Raw genomic sequence first — 21,465 nt, 5'->3', positions numbered from 1 at the left:
ATTTTTGGTCCTTAATTTCAGCCAAAATTGGCTGAAGGTCCTTAATTTTAATAATCTGAAATTTCGGTCTTGTTTTTACAACTGCTATTTTGAATGTGAATTATCATTTTGGAGTAATATTTTTGATGATTCACTGGCAAATATGATTATCTTTTGAATGGGTTATAATTCATTCTTATTTCTAATATAAAGGGTGGGTTATTGGAGTTTCTGAGCAAGGATTCAAACATAAGCATTTTAAAATTATTTCATTTTTTTCTAAGAGCTCTTAAACAACTTTCTGCTTTTGGGAATGTGAATTCTTTTATTAAATTACTCTAAATTTAGCAACTTCATTTTGGCCATTTTAAGTTCAGTTTCTATAGAAAATTTTTTTAATTCGGAGATCTGGAAATTTTTCGAAGATTTTTTTTTAAACATAACATTGATAAATTTAACTAAAGTAATGGTAATATATTGAAATTATATTTAAAGAATAACATTAAAATAAAACATTTTTATTTATATTTTTTTTTTTTCTGTCATATTATAAAGTGACATTACTTTCCATTTTGGCAACTTATTATACAGTATTTTGAATCTGAAAACTAAGCTGTCTCAGTAACTCTACCATCGTAACAAATTCAAATGTTAGCAGCAATAAAGCAAAGATTAATAATTACGAATTATCAGAGCTGGCAGGAACAAAGGCAACATGTGAGTGGAAGGCAAAAACACTGTCTTACTATCCCAAAACCTCAATTTAAAAATTATCTGATTTGCATTATAGTGAGGAAAGTAAAGGCTAAAGTTATAAACAGCTGGTTAATTTGCATAATAATAAGTGTACATATCTTTGAAGAATATTTTTCTTCCTCTTTATGTATTCAGTTACTTTCTTTAGTACGTTTCCTCTTCACTTTAGAATTTTTGGAATTAATTAACCCTTCGAGCATTACAGGTTTAGCTCTGAAATTTTGAAGTACTGCAAAATGTCATGAATAAGTGTTATTTTATTGATTTTAATTAAAAAATTACTCTCTCACTTTGTACCTTGATTTTTTTTCTTCCAATAAACATCCAAATTGAAATCGGATGTATTAAAAGCTAGCAGAAATTTTCATGTGTAATGAAAAAAGAAGTCAGCCTTCTGTACGAAATTTTATGGCCATAACGTTGAGAAGGTTAAAGATTTCTGTTATTCTAAAATAATTTTTTCAGCTCTCATTTGCTGATAGGTCCTTAATTATTTTTCATTAATGGTCCTTAAAAAAGTATTTAATTTCCATGTGCAGAAATGTGTACAAACCCTGTTTCTGATTGTCTTAACTATTTCTCTGAAAAGGTATCTCTCTATATACTCATTTACTTTTTAAAAAAACATATACACTGCAAAAAAAAAGGGGGGACAGTTCCATATCTCCCATGCTACTGGGCCATTTGACAAAATTCAACTTGTGTGTTTTTTATGTCTCAAAATTGCGACTTAGGATATGTATTAGATTTATATATACCATTGTTCTAATGACGTATCTTGGAAAATTGGACATTTTCTTAAATATCATGCCAATTTTTTCCCATATTTTGATTCTATGACTCAAATTTTGCCAGATTGCCAAATTTTGTAAAAATCAGGTGAGTAGTTTTTTAAAAATTTAGCTCTAAATATTTTAGCTCCTTCATGTTAATTGAATTTGGTATATACAGGGTGGTTCAAAACTGAATGTCAAAAATGTAAAGGCAGGTAAAGGGGACCTGAAAAAGCAAATTTCATATAGGAATGTGTGTGTGGTAATGCCACATTAAAGCACTAGCATGTAAAGCAGTATAAATCACAGGAAACTGAAAAGAAAAGTAAAGACAAAAGAAAAAAAAATATTAACAATTTAGAATAGGTCTCAAAAGAGAGCACCAACAGCAATACAAGATTCACAGATGTGGCACATGGATTAGCATACATTAAAAAGATGTCAGGCATGTTTAGCACATGTTCAGCAGCAATAGACAAGCAGGCAACACGATCTTCTGCAGTTGTGATAGGACTGTTGTACACATGGCTTTAAATATAACCCAAATGAAGAAATCCAAGCAGATTAAATCAGGAGAACTTGGTAGCCAGGAAACTGGTCTGCCGTGTCCTGTCCAATGCTGACCGCAGACAGCATAGAGGTGATTCCTGATGTTCTGGTTGAAGTGAGCTAGGGCTCCATTGAGCTGAAACCACATTCTTCTGGAGAGACATCGACGGAAAACCTTTCTTGGTAGGCATGTATTATTGTGTCATGTGGGTTATCATGAGCTCACAAGTGAGAATTATGGATGTCAGGCATACCCGATCGCATAAAGGTAGCCTCATTACTGAATAAAACATCTGCAGAGATTACCTGCAGTCTGCTGTAAGTTCTTCCTTCCTCAATGGCCTGACAGCCCAGGGTGTGTCCTGGCCTTCTCAAGAAACTTTTTCCGAGCCAGTCTTCTCGCTGTTAGCATTTTCCAGTTTTTGGTTTTTAAGACCAGTAAGTCATTTTTTAGACAGTCTACCATCTTAGATTTGGTCTGCCTTTTTTCTGTGTGCCTATTAGTCTGGCATTGAACACTTTTTTTGTTGCACAGTCTTCATCCATTCTGATAACATGGCCTGCCCATTTTATTCTTTAGCATTTAATGAAATTAATGATGTCAGGTTCATTATATGAGCGTTATAGCTCCAAATTTTGTCTTCTAAGCCACATACCATCTTTTGTATTCCTCTAAAAGTACTTCTTAAAACCTTCCTTTTAAAAATGCCCAACATGTCCTCATGTGTGCGTAATGGTCCACCTTTCATATGCATATGTCGAAATTTGTCTTATAAACCGTAAAACTTTTGTTTTTCTTTGAATTACACTTGATTTTATATATTTTCATATTCCATTGAAACATCTATTGGTTGTAGTAATTTTATTTTGTATTTCTGTAGTAATATTATTCTTGTTGTTAATTTCAGAGTCTAAATATGTGAAGCTGTTAACAGTTTCAAATTTATATACTCCAATTTCTAAGTGTCCTTGAAATCTGTTTTAGTGCATGGCATATATTTTGTTTTAATTTCATTAATTCTCAGGCCCATTCTGAGAGCCTCCTTCTGTAGAGATATAAAAGCCTGTTTTAGTGCAGCTGGTGTCCTAGCAATAATGTCAATGTCATCAGCAAAAGCCAATAACTGTAACAGTTTATTAAAGATGTTTCCTGTGGTATTGATGTTTGAATCTCTTCTTACTTTTTCTAATGCCAAATTGAAGAGAAGGCATGCCAACGCATCACCCTGTCGAATGCCATTTTTGATTTTAGTTGGCTTTGATAGTTCATTCTGTATTTTTACCATGATTTTAATTTCCTCAAGTGTCAGGACGATTAGCTTCAATAATTTTTCAGGTATTTTAAACTCTCTTAAGGCTGCAATGAGGGCTTTTCTGTTAATACTGTCATAGACAGTTTTGAAATCAATGAAGAGGTGCTGGAAATCGATTCTAAATTCTTTTGTCTTCTCAATCTATTGAATGTTGAACATTTACTCTGTAGTAGATCTTCCCTTTCTAAAGCTGCTCTGATAATCTCCAATTTTTCTTTCTATATGTACAGATAGTCTATTGAATAGAATGTTTGAGAATACTTTATAATTTGTACAAAACAGGCTGATTCCTCTATAATTAGAACATTCAAGTACATCTCCTTTCTTGTGTATTACACAAGTTACACTCAATTTCCATTCCTTCCAAAGAAGATTTAGTTTCCTGATCCCATATTGCCTTCATTTAACAATAACAACGGTAAAGAAAAAACTGGTGACCATGGTAACGCTTTGCGACTGCACAGATAGTCTTGCAGACGATTCTCACAGACGATGTGCTAGCGTCGCAGAACAAATGCAAAAGTTTTAAGCATATGATGCCTTTAAGTGATATATGAGTTCCTATCACTTGCAGGAAATATATTAATTTTTAAACAACACTACACATCTCAGTTCTAACATATTCATTAGGCTACACATTGTCTTGCATTACCCTGTGACAAAAGTTCAGTTTTGTAGTCACTTGCAGATAATTAACATAAATAATTATACCATTGGACAATGGTTGAAAATTTAATCAGTGAGCATATTTTCTCAGATTATCCTTTGATTTTGAGGAGCAGTATACATATTATAGCCGAACAATAATTTATAAAAATAATTAATAGATAACTTTTTAAGTTCAGTACAGTGATAGTAAAAAAAAAAAAAAAAAAAACATGGGGAGAGAGTATCTTTAAAATAAACAGATTAGTCAAATTTTAGCATTAAATTTGCCTTTAGCTTCATAACCTACCACTAAGTAAAGAATTTCTGACCGTACATGCAGTAAATGACATATGTTATGTATTTATTTCATTGAAATCACAAATTGGGTGATTTATAATTTAAAATATTTGTAATAAAAAGCTGTACTGAAAATAAAAAAATTTTGTTTGATAAATTTTACAGCATATTGCTTGTTTTATGCAAATATTTGGATTATTTCTTAGTCTAATAAAAATTTATTTGTCTTTCATGTGAATAATTTATTTTTTAAATCCTTCTCCTCATTTCAGAAGGTTTTCATTCCTGGATGTGGAAAGGACTAAGTTTTTTATTGCCATTCCTTTATATAGGTTATGTAAGTAAATTCTTAAAACAGAATAAAATACAATCTAAATTTAGAATTATTACTGCATAGATTTGTAATGTTCAACGGAAATCATCCTTTACTCTGTATTTTTAAGACGTGCATGTAAATACATACACTTCTGTTTAATGTTTATGAAGTCTGCCATGAAATATAGATGCAGAATCATATTTAATCTGGAATGTTTATGCATTTTTATTTAACAGTAGACTTGATTTTCAATGATGTTGTAATGTAATGTTAGGAGGTAGGTGTGTTCATTTAGCCATTTGTGGCTATAGAGGTACTGAATAAAATATATAATATAAAGTAATAGAAAGCTGTAGGAATATTTTGCACAACCTTTAACTGCAGAAAATGATCATGTGATAAAAAATATTCAGCCAGTCAGAACTGGTTAAATTTCTATTTTTATTACCAGTTTTAGGCAGATTAGCTAGTTTATCCATGTAGGCCAAAGAAGATTATGGAGAACTGTTCACGTAAATATAAGAAAAAAAAATATGGTGCAAGATTACTTATTTTTATATTCTAATTTTTAAAAATATGGTTTGCATGTGCTAAGAAAAGCCCTGAAAAAGAAGGTATTTGCAGCGTGACCTTTTTTTTATATAATCCTTTTAAGAATACACTAGTCTTTTTGCAGTCTTGAATGTCTCTATTGTGAAATACAAATTAGCTTCAAAATTCTTTTTTCCTTATTTGCAGTTCTCAAATATATATACATTTTAAATATATATATATATATATATATTTTATTTTACAAATGCTAAACATTAGAGCTTAAGCCATTAGTTAACGGGCTCTCCAGTAGTTTTTAACAATGTCCTTATACCAAGAAAGTGCAGTACATTTATTTAAATGTTCAAACATCATACGTTGATTTGAATTGCACAAAATACAGTTTGGGGAATCCACCACTCAAATTTTCCAGAGGTGGTCTCACAAACAGTCATGTCCGGTTAGACCTCTAAACAGAGCTACCGCTGTCTTTCTTGGAAAACTGTGAATAAAAGTTGTCTCTTCTCCCAAAATTCTCCAACTCTTATCTATAGCACATTGAATCATATCCTGCTTAAGAATTTTCTTAAGAGTCAAGTTAACAAACAATTTAGTCATATGAAATGAAAGTGGTCAATTTATGCATTGCATCATGAAAGTTCCTTTCTTAGCCAAAGTATCAACTTTTTCATTTCCCATAATTCCACAGTGGCTGGAATACATTGGAAAGAAATTCTGTGTGTCATTGCCTTAAGCAAAGGCGTACAGTCTGAGAATCTTCGGCAACTATTTTGAGTATTCAGAAGAGCTTGAAATGCACTTTTGGAATATACTATGACTGCCTTTACAAAAGAGTGGCTACGAATCGACATTTGTTGAATAGCCACAGCAAGCTTCTATTTCATCGTCAAAGGTCCCATTCGTATAAGTAGAAACTGAAAAGCTTGCTATGGATACCTGCTTCAGCACTGTGTGTTCTCTCTAACATAGAGCCGTCAGTGTAGACATGCAACCACTCATTTTGAGGAAAGCAAACCCCAATAGTTTCCATTGCAACATATCTTAACCATGAATTGCTCATTTCATTTTTTTACAACTCTCTGAATAAGATCAAGATTTATATTCAAATTCAAAAAGGCCAAGGGCTAATGGGGAGGAGATAAAATTAGATAATCTCGGCTCAGCTCTAAAGCATCAGATTCTCTCTGAGCAGCTCAATTTGAGCTAAGATTCCTAGAAATTTCCTTATTATAGTTCCTCCAAAAAGGGTTGTCAGGCAACCCTTTTTGGTTTTCCAAATATATATTTTTAAAATATATATTTGTAGAATTTTTATGTTAATGAACTTCATCTGTTCTTCTTTATGAATAAAATAGCTTCAAGACAGTGCAGTGCTACATATTTCTACAACATGAACAAAACAGTTTGCTAAGCAGAACTGTAATAAGACATAAAGCCCAGTGGTTTTGCAAAAACTGACTGCTGGTCTGAAATCCATGGTGAGGGTTGCATTTTCATGTAAGGCTTGGTTGTTTGTGTTCTCCCCTTCTCCTTGTAGGTACACCATAAGAAATGTTAGATGATGAAGTAGTCAAAAGACCAATGAATTTGACCATTCTTACTGATTGCCCTGCAGTTGGCTTTAAAGGCTAAAAAGGTCTTTGAAATTTCTGTAATGACTCAACTTTTATCAAAACTGCAAGTAGTTATAGACAGTTCTAAAAATTTTTATGAAAACTGTAAAACAGTTTTAGATAAAAGCTGTAGAAGTTTTGATACCAGTTATTAACCTTTAAAGTGTTGGACATATGATAGAAATAATTTCTGAAAATATACAAGACAACAGTAAACAGCCAAGGCCGTCGCTAAGTGTGCATTTGCATCCATAGTCTACACCAATGGCTTGCACATATGCACCCGTAGGCCACACCGATGGTTTTTGCTGGCTGTATACATGCACCCATAGCAGTCAAAGGGTTTAAGAAAATTGGGTATGTAAGCTGCTATGTAGTATAGATACCTCATACTTTAAGAGCAGATTATGCTTGCTTAAATTTTGGATTGCATTTTTTTGACGAAAAGAAATGAAGGAACTTGTTTTTAGGATAGATCATTACTGGAGATGAGAAGTAGATGATACTATAATAATACAAGAAAAAACTCGTATGGTAAGCCATACGAACCTCCTTTAGTAACATCAAGAAGGGACTGCATGCCAACAAATTAATGCCTGTTGTGTGGTGGGAATACAAAGGAATTGCATGTTATGAATTATTCCCACCAAATCAGACAATAAATTTGGAAAAAACTGTTTCCAATAGTTTTAAAAGCAGAAGTAGAAGAAAAACCCCCAGAATTTGATTTATTGTCTCCTATGATGACCAGACTCAGCTGCACATTCTGATGAACATCAGATTAAAAACTTTTAGAGTATGGCTTAGACATTTTATACTGTCTCACATATTGATTAGACTAACGTGTTTTCCATGTACACCCCTTTCACACTGCTAAATCATTCCTCCCCCCAATCTTCCAAAACTTAAAAAATCTTTATACATTTATTTAGATTATTTTTTAACATATTTTATAAATTGAACAAAAAGTATAGAGAATATGGACAAAAAAACCAAAATTGGAAAATTGGAATAAAAGTTTTTTTTTTTTTAATTCATAAACTAAAACTAAATAACTAAATAAAAGGTTAACTGCATGCCCCTGGTTTGAGAACCCTTGCCCTCTCGGTCTGTCATCTCTGCAGGCCACTTTAAAATTCTCTTAACAGCTTGGAGTTCATTTCTTTTGAGACTGTTGAACAACACCTTAATAATTTCTTTATGAATAAACCTAATGATATTGGGTCATAGAAAAAATCTCTGTGCTTTTTTGGTACATTTTTGAACAAAAATTTTCTTTTACATATTGACCATTAATATCTATGACCTTTTGCCATTTTTCGGCTAGCTTCATAATTCCACCGGTATAGAACTTCAGTGGTTTATCGTCGAAAAACTTGGCCGAGTGATTTTCAGCAGCACTTCAGTTGGCCAATTTTTTACCATCAAAAGAGTTTTGCAGAGACCGAAAGAAATGGTAGTCAGACAAAGCAAGATCTGGGCTATACGGTGGATGCATCAAAACGTCCCAACCAAGCTCTGTCTATTAGTTCCAAGTTATCAAAGATGTTTGTGGCCACACAACTCCCTTTCTGTTGGCCAATTCTGGTCGCTCTTTCTGAATTGCTTCATTCAAATGGTCGAGTTGTGCACGGTACAGGGCCGAATTGATGGTTTCGCCAGGTTGCAGCAGCTCATAACAGACAATTCCTTTCCAATCCCACCAAACACTCAACATAACCTTATTTGATGACAATCCAGGCTTTGAAGTTGTTGGCCTTTGACCATGATCGCTTGCATTTAATTTTCTCATATTTCAATCATTTTTTATCACCTGTAATGGTTCTCTTCAAAAATGGTTCAATTTTGTTGTGTTTCAGCAGCATTTTTCTGATGGTAATTCGTTCAATCAAATATCATGTGGCACCCAAACATCAAGCTTTTTTTTGTAGCCTGCTCTTTTCAAATGATTCCAAATTGTCATGTGGTTGATGTTTAGTAACTCTGCTATTTCCTGACAGCTTGTGTGCTGGTTTTGCTCCACCAGTTGCAAAATTTCGTCGACTTTTTCATTGACTGGCCGACCAGAGCAAGGTGCATCTTTGACATTGAAATTTCCGGAACGGAAATGAGCAAACTACTCCTGGGTCCTTCATTTACTCACAGCATTCTCACCATCCATTTCACAAATTTTTCGGCATGTTTTTGCAGTGTTTTTACCTTTTTTATAGTAAAAGCATTACATAGAGTATTTCTTCAGATATTTCACTCATTTTCAAATCAGTTTAACTTTTTCCACAAGCAACGAATTAAAAAACCGTCTTCACAAACAGTGGAAGCTGAATATCACCTTTTAAGCACATGTTCATTTGAGACAACCGGGTGTCTGTTGCCAGATATATAGGCATCAACACCATCTAGTGGCAAAAAAGCATGGAGACTTTTTATATGACCCAATAAGAAATTCACCAGCTACCAGAGAGATGGCAAAAAATCATTGAACAAAATGATTTTTGAATTTTGTGATTTAATGAAATTTTCTTGTTCTTCTGCACTGCTTCATTTGTATTTATCATAAAAAGACTTCAGAACTTTCTGAATGACACAATAGAAAAATCTTGAAGATCTTCCTCCTTCAGATTTCTTTTTGTTTTGGTTTTTAGTACAGATTGAATAGCTGAAAATTTGATTCCTCAGAAGCCATCAAAAACTACTCTACAACTTTCTTTGCAGAAAAAATATGGTTTCCATCAAGAAGGAATTTGCAAGCTTGTAAAATATGTGCTTGCAGGGAAATTGTAGAAAGTGAGAGTTACTATATCATGTGTAAAGAAATATATTTGATTTCAAATGATTCATATATAAAGAATTCTACTTAATTTCTATGCAATTCAAAAGAATTTTATCAGTTGTGCAGTAACCTGTTTGCCTTACTTGTAACCCTGTCATTAGGATTAATGGGGAAAAAATGTATGATGTTCATTGCATGTTGTTATTACAAACATACATTAAAAGTTTTTCTAGATTTCAAAGATTTTGTTTGTAATTTTACTAATTGTATATATATTTTTTTTTTTTTTGTTTTGTCAGATTTTCCAGTTATATAATGCATATACACTATATAATTTGAGTAAGGATGAAAAATGTGTTGAATGGCAGGTAAGTTTAATGATTTATTTATTTTAACAATTGAGAAATATTTGTATTAACACTAAATGATTGTTACTCTCCATTTTGAGAAATTTTAGGGAAAAAATACTTTCTGATAAACAGAATCTTTCTGTTGTATAAGTAAAAAAAATTCTATGGCTTAAAAACTGCACTACTAAGCAGTTTCTATTTTAAAAAAAAAAGTATATTGAATTGGAACCCTTAGTGCAGTGTTACCCAGTTTTTCCTCCCCTTAAGTGCATTCCTCTTAACAAATTCTTATATGATATGTGCTTGATATGCCTGACGTCTTTTACTGCAGTCTACATTAATCCATCAGTTATTTAATTTGTTGAAGAAAATCTAAATTGAAAATATGCATTTATAAAATACATACTTCATGTTTAAGTTATGAAAAATTAATAAATATTTTGTTTCTAATCTAAGCTATTTTTGGTACAGTATTGTAAAATATAAATTACTGATATATTCATTGTAAATACCTTCATGTTTAAATTATAAAAAATTACAGTTAGTATATGGGCATTTTAGTGTTACCCAAATGAATGGAATGGGTCACATAATTGTAAAGCTTATTATAATTCAAAAAAACTGTTCTGCACTGCATCTACCTTAACCCATTAGCCGCTGGTGTTGTGTTGACGCAATGGTCAAAATAAATGCGTATATAAATTTAACTACCCAAGATATTTTATACCAGCAGATGATTTTGCATAGGGAATATTATGAAGATTATTTCTGTAAAAAAATATTTGCCTTCAACAATCATTTTGTTTATAATAATTAATCTCATACTTTAAGCAAAATTTTCGACCGGGTATTTTTGCCAAAAATATTTCACGAAAGAATCGCCGTCTTTATGAGTGATCTATTTTTAGTCAAAGTTACCGTTTGTCAGAACAGTATGTCAATCAGATGTTTATATTTGTGTTGGGAAGGAAGGGAAAACAGGTGTTGCACTGACGCAACGTCAGCAGGAAACGCATTCCTTTCGATGTTCTGGTTCATGTTCTGGCTGCTTGAAAAAATGCCTAGAACGAGGTATCTTACATTAGAAGAAGCCCTTCAAAGATTGTTTGATGAAGAAACAGATAATGATAATGTTAATAATAACCAGAATGAAACTAATATTGTTGTTGTTCCCCCAGAAATTACAGAAGCTAGTGATTAAGAAGAAAGAGAAGACAATGTTTTAAATAATGATAACGATATTTTACCAAATGATACTGCTGGAGAAGTTGAAATTCATGTAAGAAGTAAGTTTCAGCCTTCTAAGAGCAGTGGTAATCATACGAAAAAGTTTAAAAGCAGAAAACTGAAACTTGAAATGGATAAAAAAGGAACCATTAGTTATGTCTCAGGAAAAAAATGAAGAAAGAGATAGAAGAAAAACTATAAAAGACAAAATACAAGGTAAAACTAGTGGAGAGATTTTCGATTTTCTTTTTGGTTCAGATATTTACTCTCTTCTCATTGAACAGACAAATATATACACTCAGCAAAAAAATCGCCCAGAATTTATTGCATCTGAAGCCTATATGAGAAGATTTATTGGAATATACAAGATATCATTCTTTACCACAAGAAGAAATGTATTGGTCTCTTGATAAGGACATTTCTGTTCCTATTGTACGAAAATCGATGTAACGTTTGCAGTACAGGAATATGAATGACAATAGTCAAATTGAAAATACTGATAAATTATATAAGGTGAGACCGTATCAAACTTACTAAATAAGAAATTCCAACAATTTGGTATATTTTCCTTCGATCTGAGTATTGACAATCAAATGATTCCTTATCAAGGCAAACATTCAGCAAAGATGTTTTTAAAAGGGAAACCTATAAGATTTGGATACAAAGCATGGACTTTGGAGTCATCTGATGGATATGTGTTTCATTTCGACATCTATTCAAGTAAGTCGACAGCTCCAAAATTACCAGAATATAAGGAATTTGGGCTTGGAGGAAATGTGGTGATAAATTTGCTCAGTGTTGTTGAAACTCCCGCCAATCATGCTATTTATTTTGATAACTTTTTAACATCATTTCAGCTTCTCTGTCATCTAAAAAATAAAGGTTTCAGTGCTACAGGAACAATTCAGGAAAACTGCATACAAATGTGCCCACTAGAAACTATGAAATATGTCTGTAAGAAAGATAGGAGTTATTATGATTTCCAGTATGAAGAGAAAAACAAAATAATTTTTGTCCGATGGAACAACAATTCGGTTGTAACTGTTGGTTCAACATTTGGAAACATTCAACCCATAAAAAATGTTTCCCATTATTCAAAAACGCAAAGGATAAAGGTTTTTATATCTCAGCCTCATCTTATTGAACAATACAATGCCAAAATGGGTGGAGTCAATTTATGTGACAATTTAGCAGCCAATTACAGAATAAGAGTTCGTGGCAAAAAATGGTGGTGGCCAATATTTACTAATTACATTGATGTTGCCTTGACAAATGCATGGAAAATATCACGACTTTCTACTACTGGAAATAAAACGTCTCTTTTAGATTTCGGACGCGAGGTTGCATTATTCCTTTTGCAAATTCTTACTGAGAGTGTAGATTTAGCCAGACAGCAACAGGAAGAACTAGTAAATTCAGCATTCAAAAATCATTGCATGAAGATGGTAGACATTTTGTCGTAAAGTCTGATGATAACAAAAGACTTGTTGTAAAGAGTGCCATAGCCAGACTGTTTTCTAGATGCAAAGGATGTAATGTAGCTTTACATCATGATTGTAGTGAAGCTTTTCATGCTTGAATCTTTCAATTGAAATAACCTGTATTTGTAAAAGAAATATAATGTATATTTTAATATTAAATTAATAACAAGTAAAGTGATTTGTAGATTTATAAAACGTTATACAGCTAAAAAGTAATCCAGTGCTCCACTCAAAGGAAACATCGCATGAGTACAATCCTACTCACTAAACATCCGGGTTCTTATTCCGCTGATGTTGCGTGAACGCAACACCCGCTTTTTCCACAGGTAAAAGCAATTTTTTTTATTATCAATGTAAATTTATGTTATAAATGCTTAATTTAATATTTGTTATTATTTTCATGAGAAAAGAATCATTCCTTGTAGTTTTGGCAGTTAATGGGTTAAGGGAGGACTTTCATTTGGTGCATACCCACTTTTAGACATGTTTCAATCCTGCAAGCAGTTTCTTCATCATAAAAGGATTTACACTATTTAAACACCTAGATATGCAATAGCTTCGAACAGAGTCAAAATATATGAACCTGCCATTGTCCACATTGTGTGAAAAGCCAGGTCAAACTTTGTCAGCTTGAGATCTCTTCACTTTAATCTTCTGTTTCGTGGACTGAGATTTATGTATTTATTATTATTACAGGTGCCACACATGACACACAAAATTTAGCTTATTCTGCATCGATCATGTGCGATAATTAAATATCGCAGATTATTTACTACACTTCATGAAATGTCTAACAGTTTGGGCCCTTGTACTTGTTTCTACTGGTAAATTAATACCTTGCAACTTCCTGATTCATTCACTTATTTAGAGCTGTATAGAATACAGTCAAAAGTCGTTAATCCGGACTTGTCGGGACTTCGGCGATTCCGGATTATAGATCATCAGTTTAAATCTCGTAAGATGGCATGCAGAAATTCTAAAATTAAAAATATGAAACCGTAATTTATGAAATAAAGAACAATTATGATCTAAAGGGTATCAAAATTTGCAAAAAGAAAAAGCTTAATATTTATTTGTTTACTTTATTAAACATTTCTTTCAATGTAAAGTTGTTTAAGTTTTGCTTCGTTTCATGTGATAATACTTTCTCTTTAATTCTATTAAACAGACATAATTTCTTGTTCAGTTACAAAGTTCCGCCGTTCAAGTCCTATAATTGCTGTGTCAAGAACACCGACTAATTTGTCAATCGAAATTTTTTTGTTTTCAATAACCTCTGTCACTTTTCTTCGCTATCGGAAGCGAATTATAATGACGAGGAACTTGTTTTAAATCATATCAAAGACGGAGCATATCGAGATGAAATACTACATTTGGTAAGGAATTATAAGCCAAATAAAATAAAAACATCTGCGCTGAAGATAAGGATAGTGCTGACAAATCAACTTCCAATTCATTAGGCGCCCGCCGCCGAGCAGCGTGAAATTGATAAACAGATTTCGGATTTCAAAGCATACTTTCGCTTTAGATCCTTTACATATTAACAAATATATATCGGAAATTCTATTTGATATAATCGAAAGTTTAAGCTTACTTTTATAAAATTGCTCTTACAGTCTGCAAAAAATAATAAGCCGGATGCAATTCGAAAATTAAGGAACAACGCAATCATCAACATTAACTGAAATAGATAATTAGATAATTTTAGCTTATACGTCCATTATACATAAAATGCGCACGCGAAAACGTATTCTGCACTTGCGCACACTCATATGCGCAGTCGTAAAAGGCCTTACGCGCACGCGTGAACGCCTCTGCGCATGTGTCAACGTGGCGCATGCGCAGAAAGTTTTTAGTTTTGATGTCCGGATTATAGATCATTCCGAATTATGGGTGTCCGAATTAACGACTTTTGACTGTATTTTATTTTTAGCGTGAATGAATAAATCACCTTCTGTACATGGAAGAAAATGGGAGGGAGGAAGATTTTAACAAATGCTTCTGTTTATTCAATTATGAGAGCAGATTTATTTAAAAATTTAAGCATTTGCACTTTTGTTGTTCTAAATATACATTTTTATTTGCGAGTAATATATATATATATAGTTTTATGAGCCATAATAAATAGCAAATCAATTTTTTCATAATTATCAAGACATAAATCTTCATTTACTAATGGGGATTGACATTCATCATGAATCTTAATATATTTTATTTACAATTCATAACATATGAATGAGTTGCTAAATCCTGATTGACTATGTATACATCTGGAAAATAATTTTACTTAATTTGAATAAATGAATAAATGATTTTCTCGCTTTTTCAAATCATCTCGTGCATAAAAATAAGCAAATAATTAATTTTTTAAATGTTAAGATTCTTACATATAACTGTGTCCACAAAAGTCCTTACCTGGCCTTTATTTTTATGTCCATTAGTCATAAACATATACTTCCCATTATAAAAAATGTTTTAAATGATAAAAAGATATATTTTTTAATTTAATAAATATGTATAAAATATGAAATCTAGTTTTTACACATTCTTCCCCTCCCGTTACTTATATTTAGCAAAATTTGTACTCATTACAAAATAAATAAATAAATAAAAATAAAAACACAAAATAACAAAAATTGGAATTTCCTATATTTGACATCATTTTGAGTTTCCATTAGGCCGGTTAGTAAATAAATTAGAATAATTTGAAGCTGATTTTTTAATTCCTTGTACGAAGTAAAGGAAGTATTGTAATCGCAAAAATGTTAAGTATCATATTTCAACAAAAATATCCATTTTGATTCCATTTGAAGAATATTTTTGTATTACATCTGTACATATGGAGAGAATAAAGGACTCTTTTTTCCAAAAATGGATTGTGAAATGTGACATACCTATGTACCTATCTCGCGTAACTCAAGAACGAGTAGTCTAAGAACGTTGAAATTTTGTACATGAGAATACTATAACATGTAGTTGTGCATCTTCCTTTTTGGTTGCAATCAGCTGCACCAGTCACATATAAATATATATGTATATATATATTCCCACTCTGTTACCTGGCTGGGTGAGCTTAGTTTTTTTATTTTTATATATTGGTAAATTATGCATTTTTTGCTTTAAATGTGATTGAATTATATTGTTCTTATATTCTGGTTAAGGTTTTATACATGTTTTTTATACATCTCGAGCAACATGCATCATTAAACCAATGCAGAGCTTGCTGACATGCATTTCGTGTATGGGGCTGCACAAGGGAAGAGATTAGCTGCTCAAAGGATGTACAGTAATCGATTCCCAGATAGGAATCATCTGGATCATAGACGAGAGTTAAGCACGAGTGCATCATTTTATGCATCCAGATGTGATACTGGCAATGGAAGATATCGCAGAATTCTTGCAGTGGAAGAAAGAATACTAAACACAATAGGGGATAATCTGTTGTCAAGTTCGAGAGCTGTAGGACATGGCGTGGGTATAAGCCATGAAACTGTTTTGAGGACTTTACATGAAGACGGAATGCATCCGCATCATTTACAGAGAGTGCAAGCAATGGCCCCTGATGGTTATATTCCATGTTTCAACTTTGCCTGTTGGTGGATAAATGTGGTTCCAGCATGATGGAGCCCCAGCTCACTTTGGCCAGAATGTCAAGAATCACGTGGACGCTGTCTATCGCCAGCATTTGATAGGACGGTGTGGACCAGTTCCCTGGACCTGCTTGGATTTCTTCTTTTGGGGTCATAAATTAAAGCCTCATGCATGAGAGTCTCATCACTGCTGGACATGTGTTTGATATGCCTGACGTCTTTTTTGATGCACACTGATCTATGCGCCGCCGCTATGATTCTTGTATTGCTGTAGTGGCCGCTCTTTCCAACACCTGTTGTAAACTGTTTGTATTTTCTTCTTTTGTCTTTTCAGTTTCCTGTGATTCATACTGCTTTACAAGCTAGCGCTTAAATGCAGCATTACCACACATACATATTCCTATACGAAATCTGCTTTTTGAGCTCCCTGTACATTTTTGACATACAGTTTTAAACCACCTCATATATATCTGAACTCATAAAAACAGCCCTTTTAAGGGTTACCTCTTCAAAAACCACATTTTATAAAGCAACTACTTGTTTTTGCATATTTTCATGCATCCTTTGAAAATATTAAGGTGGTTTCTTAACTAAATCTGGGTGTTTGGATTTCAAGTGTCTTTCGAGTTTTGAAGGTTTCATAGCATCGTTAGATAAACTCATAATACAAACAGGCCGTAGATCTAGCTCACTACCAGATTTTGTAATAAATCCAAATTTTAAGTAGATTGAATCAAATTTTCTTGTTATTTTGAGTTTTTTCTTTTTACCTCCAATTAGAATGTTTTTTCCAATGCTGTCTGGCTATGACGAACACCGTTGATGCTCTGATTCATTGATAACTTCTTTGTTAAAACTTTATCAACTGATTGCCTATTAATCGGCTTTTTTCGCCAATGACTAATGACCAATAGCCTATTAATTGCTTTTTCCCGGGGTTACTTAAAAATATCCTATCAATCGGAGCTGTAGCAATAAACAATTGCTCTTATTATTAGGGAAAATCTGCGGCCGGTCAGACGTGCGTATGCTGTTGAACCATTTTATAAATAAAATAGGGTCTATTACCTATTTTATTTGAAATTGAAAAAAAAATATATAAAAAATATTTAAAAAAATCGTTAATGAGTAAAAAACGTAAACATTTCCTCTTGTTTTTAAGTTGGGCTAACCTTTCACAAAAGTACTTTGGAACAATGTCTGATGGTAGACAAACTAAAACTACAGTATGCCTACAATAAACATAAAAAATTACCTATTGGCCTATTTCAGTTTAGTTTAGCTGTAGGGTGAAGTTGCTTTCAAGGGGCCACTTAAAACGTTCCTAAAAATTGTCAAAGTTGACAATTTTACAGTTTTCTACATGCTAATGTAAATATTACTTTTCGTAATACACATGCCTTGAAATAGACGTGACAATTATGAAATACAGAGTGGGCAGAATATCTGTAAAAACTTTAAAAATTAAAAACTAGAAAAAATAATCAAAATAAAAAATGGTTTGCAGGTTTAGCATTGATTGGTCACGGGATTTTTTTTTTTTTTAAGATAAGAAAAATTAAAAAAACAATCAACAGACGGTGCTGGTATGAACGACTTAGTTGGAAATATGCAAGTGAGACAGGCGATTGTAAATACTTACACTCCTGATCCAGAACCAGTTCTCCATTGCATCCCATATAAGTGAACAAGGATGGTGGAAAAAAGTGGAAAAGAAAAAGCTTTTGTTGGTGAAGCTGTTTTACATGAACCAGGATGCTGACTACTACTCTGAATTGCAGGATGAGGGTTTGAAGCCTGTGTAAGACTTATTTATTTATTTGTCCTTTTTTTCTCATGAACCTAATATCATTTCACATCTAGTAGTACAATTTTCTCAGTGATGAGGTGGCTAAATGACCGATCGATTCAGCTGTTCTAGACAAATGCAGGAGAAATATAAGTTTCCTGCTATTTGAAAGAAAGAAAATGTACCTTTATCTTCTGGATCATGTCTTGTTATTATGAACTTACCTTTCATTTGTTTAATAACTTCATTTAATGTTTTTGACTTTAAGTTACTATTAATTTGCTCATATAATTTTTATGCTGACATTTTTAATTCATTCATTTACTTACTTATTACAATAGAAGTCCAGAAATCCGCAAAGCTTGGGACCAGAGGTTGTGCGGATTTCAGGACAGAAAAGATAAATCTTAATATTCAGACTCAAAGTGCAAAGTAAATAAGGCGTATTAGATACATTTAATTAAATTATTATTACATATATAAATTGATTATATTATTCATTGTATTATATGTACACAGCATCCAGGTTTGCCGATTTCGCCTCGTGCAAAGATTTCTGGTTTCGGATTCCGGTGTTAGAATCACTTTTGCTGTAAAATTTCAACAGCTTTTCTTTATTTTTCCGTATATCATACACAATCGTGTCGCAATTCCATATGATTCTGCTATAAACCGAGGAGTGGAACCTGCCTCTATCTTCTGCAGAATTTGCACTTTTTGCATTATTGTCAATGCAATGTGTTTACGTTTTTCAAGGTTCCAAGCAGTAAAATCATGAGTGCGTTTCTTATCTGTCATTGTATTAAAAAGGGCTGAAATTTAAAATATTCTTTATTTATCTACAAAATATCCGGATGAAAAAAAGGCAGCATTAAATAATCTCGTGAAATAACAAAGCTCAGAAAATGCAACAATGTGAATCGTGAACTAGAAAGAAGAGTTGAGTGAATCGTCTGCTTTTTTACCTCAATGTAGAATAGAGGGAAAAAAACTTATCATGATGTCAATAATTTGGTATTTCCGTTATTACTCATTATTATGCGGTAATTATGACGTTATTATTTGGTAAGTATTTTTTCTTCAATATTTCGTACTCAATGTTGCGGTTTCCGGAACCTATAAACTGAATGTTTATATTTTGAGAGGAAACCCATATTTTAGGAGTTGGTGGATTTTCGGTATTTGACTGCATTAACTTGTTTAATATTTTATTTTAAATATTCATTATTTATTCCTTATCTATTACTTTATTTATTCACTTTTGTTTCCATTCCTGCTGATACTCGATATAGCTCCAAGCACTTCTAATTTTAGAAATTAAGCCCTGACTATAATATAGGCTTAAAGATTTTCACTTAGGAGCGATACAGAATAGGTGAAGGTAAAATAAGTAAATGAACAAATCTGTATAACTTTATAAAAGAAATAAAGTAGTAAATTGATTGAATTAATTATGCAAACAAACCTTCAAAAAACAAGAGCTGCTTTTGGATGTCTTATCAGTCTGCTGGTTCCACAAATAGATAAAAATCACATAAAATTTAAATAAAAGTAGGTGGGTGTAGGCTTCACAATGTCCTGCAGTGGAAGAATGGTGATACTGCTTTAAGGCTTGTTCATGCTCTTGACAAGGGACCATTAACTTGAGTCTCTTCGGAGTCTGTGTTGGCAGAACATTCTGTAATCTTCCTTATAGCTTCAACTTTCATTTGCTCATCTTGAATGTCTTCAGATTTCTGGGATGGTAAATCTATGGAAACAGCATTTAAATCATCAAGTCATTATTTGCATAAAATGGTCTAGAAAGAAAGTCTGCTCTAACAGTCGATTTTCTTGGAGTATCGGAAAATTTTTGGGTATTGTGACTGGATCTGAAGAGTACATCAAGCCAAACAACCAGATGGTTATTTAATACTTATATTTAGACACCTTAGGAGGTTGGTGGTCTGATGCAGTTATTACTGCTTGATTATCCGAATAGCACGAAACTTCTCTAGAGCCCAAATCACAGCAAGAGCTTCTCTCTCAGTATTTAAATTATTTCTTTTTGTCGAGTTTAGCAATTTACTCGCATACTCAGTCACATGTTCTTCTGGGCATTGGATAAGGATTGTTACTAAAGCATAATTACTGGCGTTTGTCCTAATAATGAGCGGTTTAGTTTCATCAAATTGAGATAACATAGGTGGTAAGTTCAACCATCTCTTCAACTCTTCAGGAGTTTTTTGTTAAGCTTCACCCCATGCCCACTGTTTGTTCCTTTTTGTTAAGTCATTAAGAGTCTTCCCCCCCCCCCGTCTTTTAATTTCTGAAAAATTAGGGACATATCTTCGGAATCAGGAACGTGTCTGTAGAAAAGAACGAAATTCCTTTACGGATGTTGGTTCAAGAATTTTCTAGATGGAAGGTACTTTGTCAGCATCTACTTCTATACTTTCTATAAGCTGGTGGCCTAGATGTTGGTTCAAGAATTTTCTGAATGGAAGGTACTTTGTCAGCATCTACTTCTATACTTTCTATAAGCTGGTGACCTAGACACTTTGCTCCATCAATAATGAAATGCATTTGCAAAGAAAGTCTTTCAGACATTTTTCTAAAAGGTGATAATGTTCATCAAAAGTTTCTAATAACACTATATCTTTGAGGTATGACAACGCAAAAATATCTTTTAACCCTGAACTAAATTGGAGAAAAATATCTAGAGTGGCACTGTAGAAAATGGAGGCTGTTTTCTAATGTTTGGTTAGACAGTTTCTTTAGTGTTAAGACAGTGTATAAGCTGCAAATACATACCACATAGATGTTCATTAATTTGATAGTTTGCTTTCAATGTTTGCTTCTTGGGAATTTTTTGTATAATAAGCATAATAAATTTTTTAATATAATTAATTATAGAGGCTGCAGACTGAAAAAAAAAGTAGATTTTGTAATTTTTAGAAAACTGACAAAATGTAGAAGAGCCAACACATGAATATCTATGCCATTTAAAACATTTTTGGAACTAGAAATATACGTCTGTGACCCAGTGATTGTAAATATAAAGGACTTTTGTGGATGTTCAGCATAACTCTTCCTTTTTTTTTCAAATGTCATTTGAAATTACATAATTTTAATACATATAATCTATAGGTATTTGTTTCTGCTGTCATATTTTTCATCTTGTTTTTGGGAAATACATTCACAACATCAAGAGTCATTCATCAAAAGTTAACAGAGAAAATTGTCAAAACTTTGATTCCAACAGAAGAAAAAGAACTTGTAAATAGAAAGTTAAAATAATTATATATATAGTGTGTAATATGTAAATAACATTTTGAATGCCTGTTTATAGATCTGATATTTAAAAGAAAAACTTATTTGACTTGTGAAATTTTCTGTATTGTAAAAGTATCATTTGCATTGTTAATTTTTTCAGAGCATTTATTTTGACTAAAATTATTTAAAGAAAAGTTTTTAACTATT

At 32.4% G+C, this 21,465-nt stretch overlaps 1 protein-coding gene across 6 annotated transcripts in view; it reads left to right on the top strand.

Annotated features, from left to right (window-relative positions):
- LOC118204846 (transmembrane protein 120A-like) overlaps window positions 1–21,465 on the top strand; it is a 107,271-nt gene extending 85,806 nt beyond the window's left edge. For 5 of the 6 annotated variants that reach the window (XM_085820404.1, XM_085820402.1, XM_085820400.1 and 2 more), the window contains 3 exons: window positions 4,588–4,652; window positions 9,866–9,934; window positions 21,133–21,465. In XM_085820404.1, the coding sequence (XP_085676530.1) occupies window positions 4,588–4,652; window positions 9,866–9,934; window positions 21,133–21,282 (284 nt within the window). In that variant the 3' untranslated portion in view covers window positions 21,283–21,465. Of the gene's footprint in view, window positions 1–4,587; window positions 4,653–9,865; window positions 9,935–17,762; window positions 18,016–21,132 lie in introns of all 6 variants that reach the window. The other variant, XR_015042108.1, reaches the window with a different exon arrangement.

This window comes from Stegodyphus dumicola, chromosome 7 (genome assembly GCF_044657685.1).
Source record: "Stegodyphus dumicola isolate Sdum_Otavi_A_Nest chromosome 7, ASM4465768v1".
NCBI classification, from domain to species: Eukaryota; Metazoa; Arthropoda; class Arachnida; order Araneae; family Eresidae; genus Stegodyphus; species Stegodyphus dumicola.
Note: the sequence above shows the minus strand (reverse complement) of the source record. Positions and strands in the feature narration are given on the sequence as shown.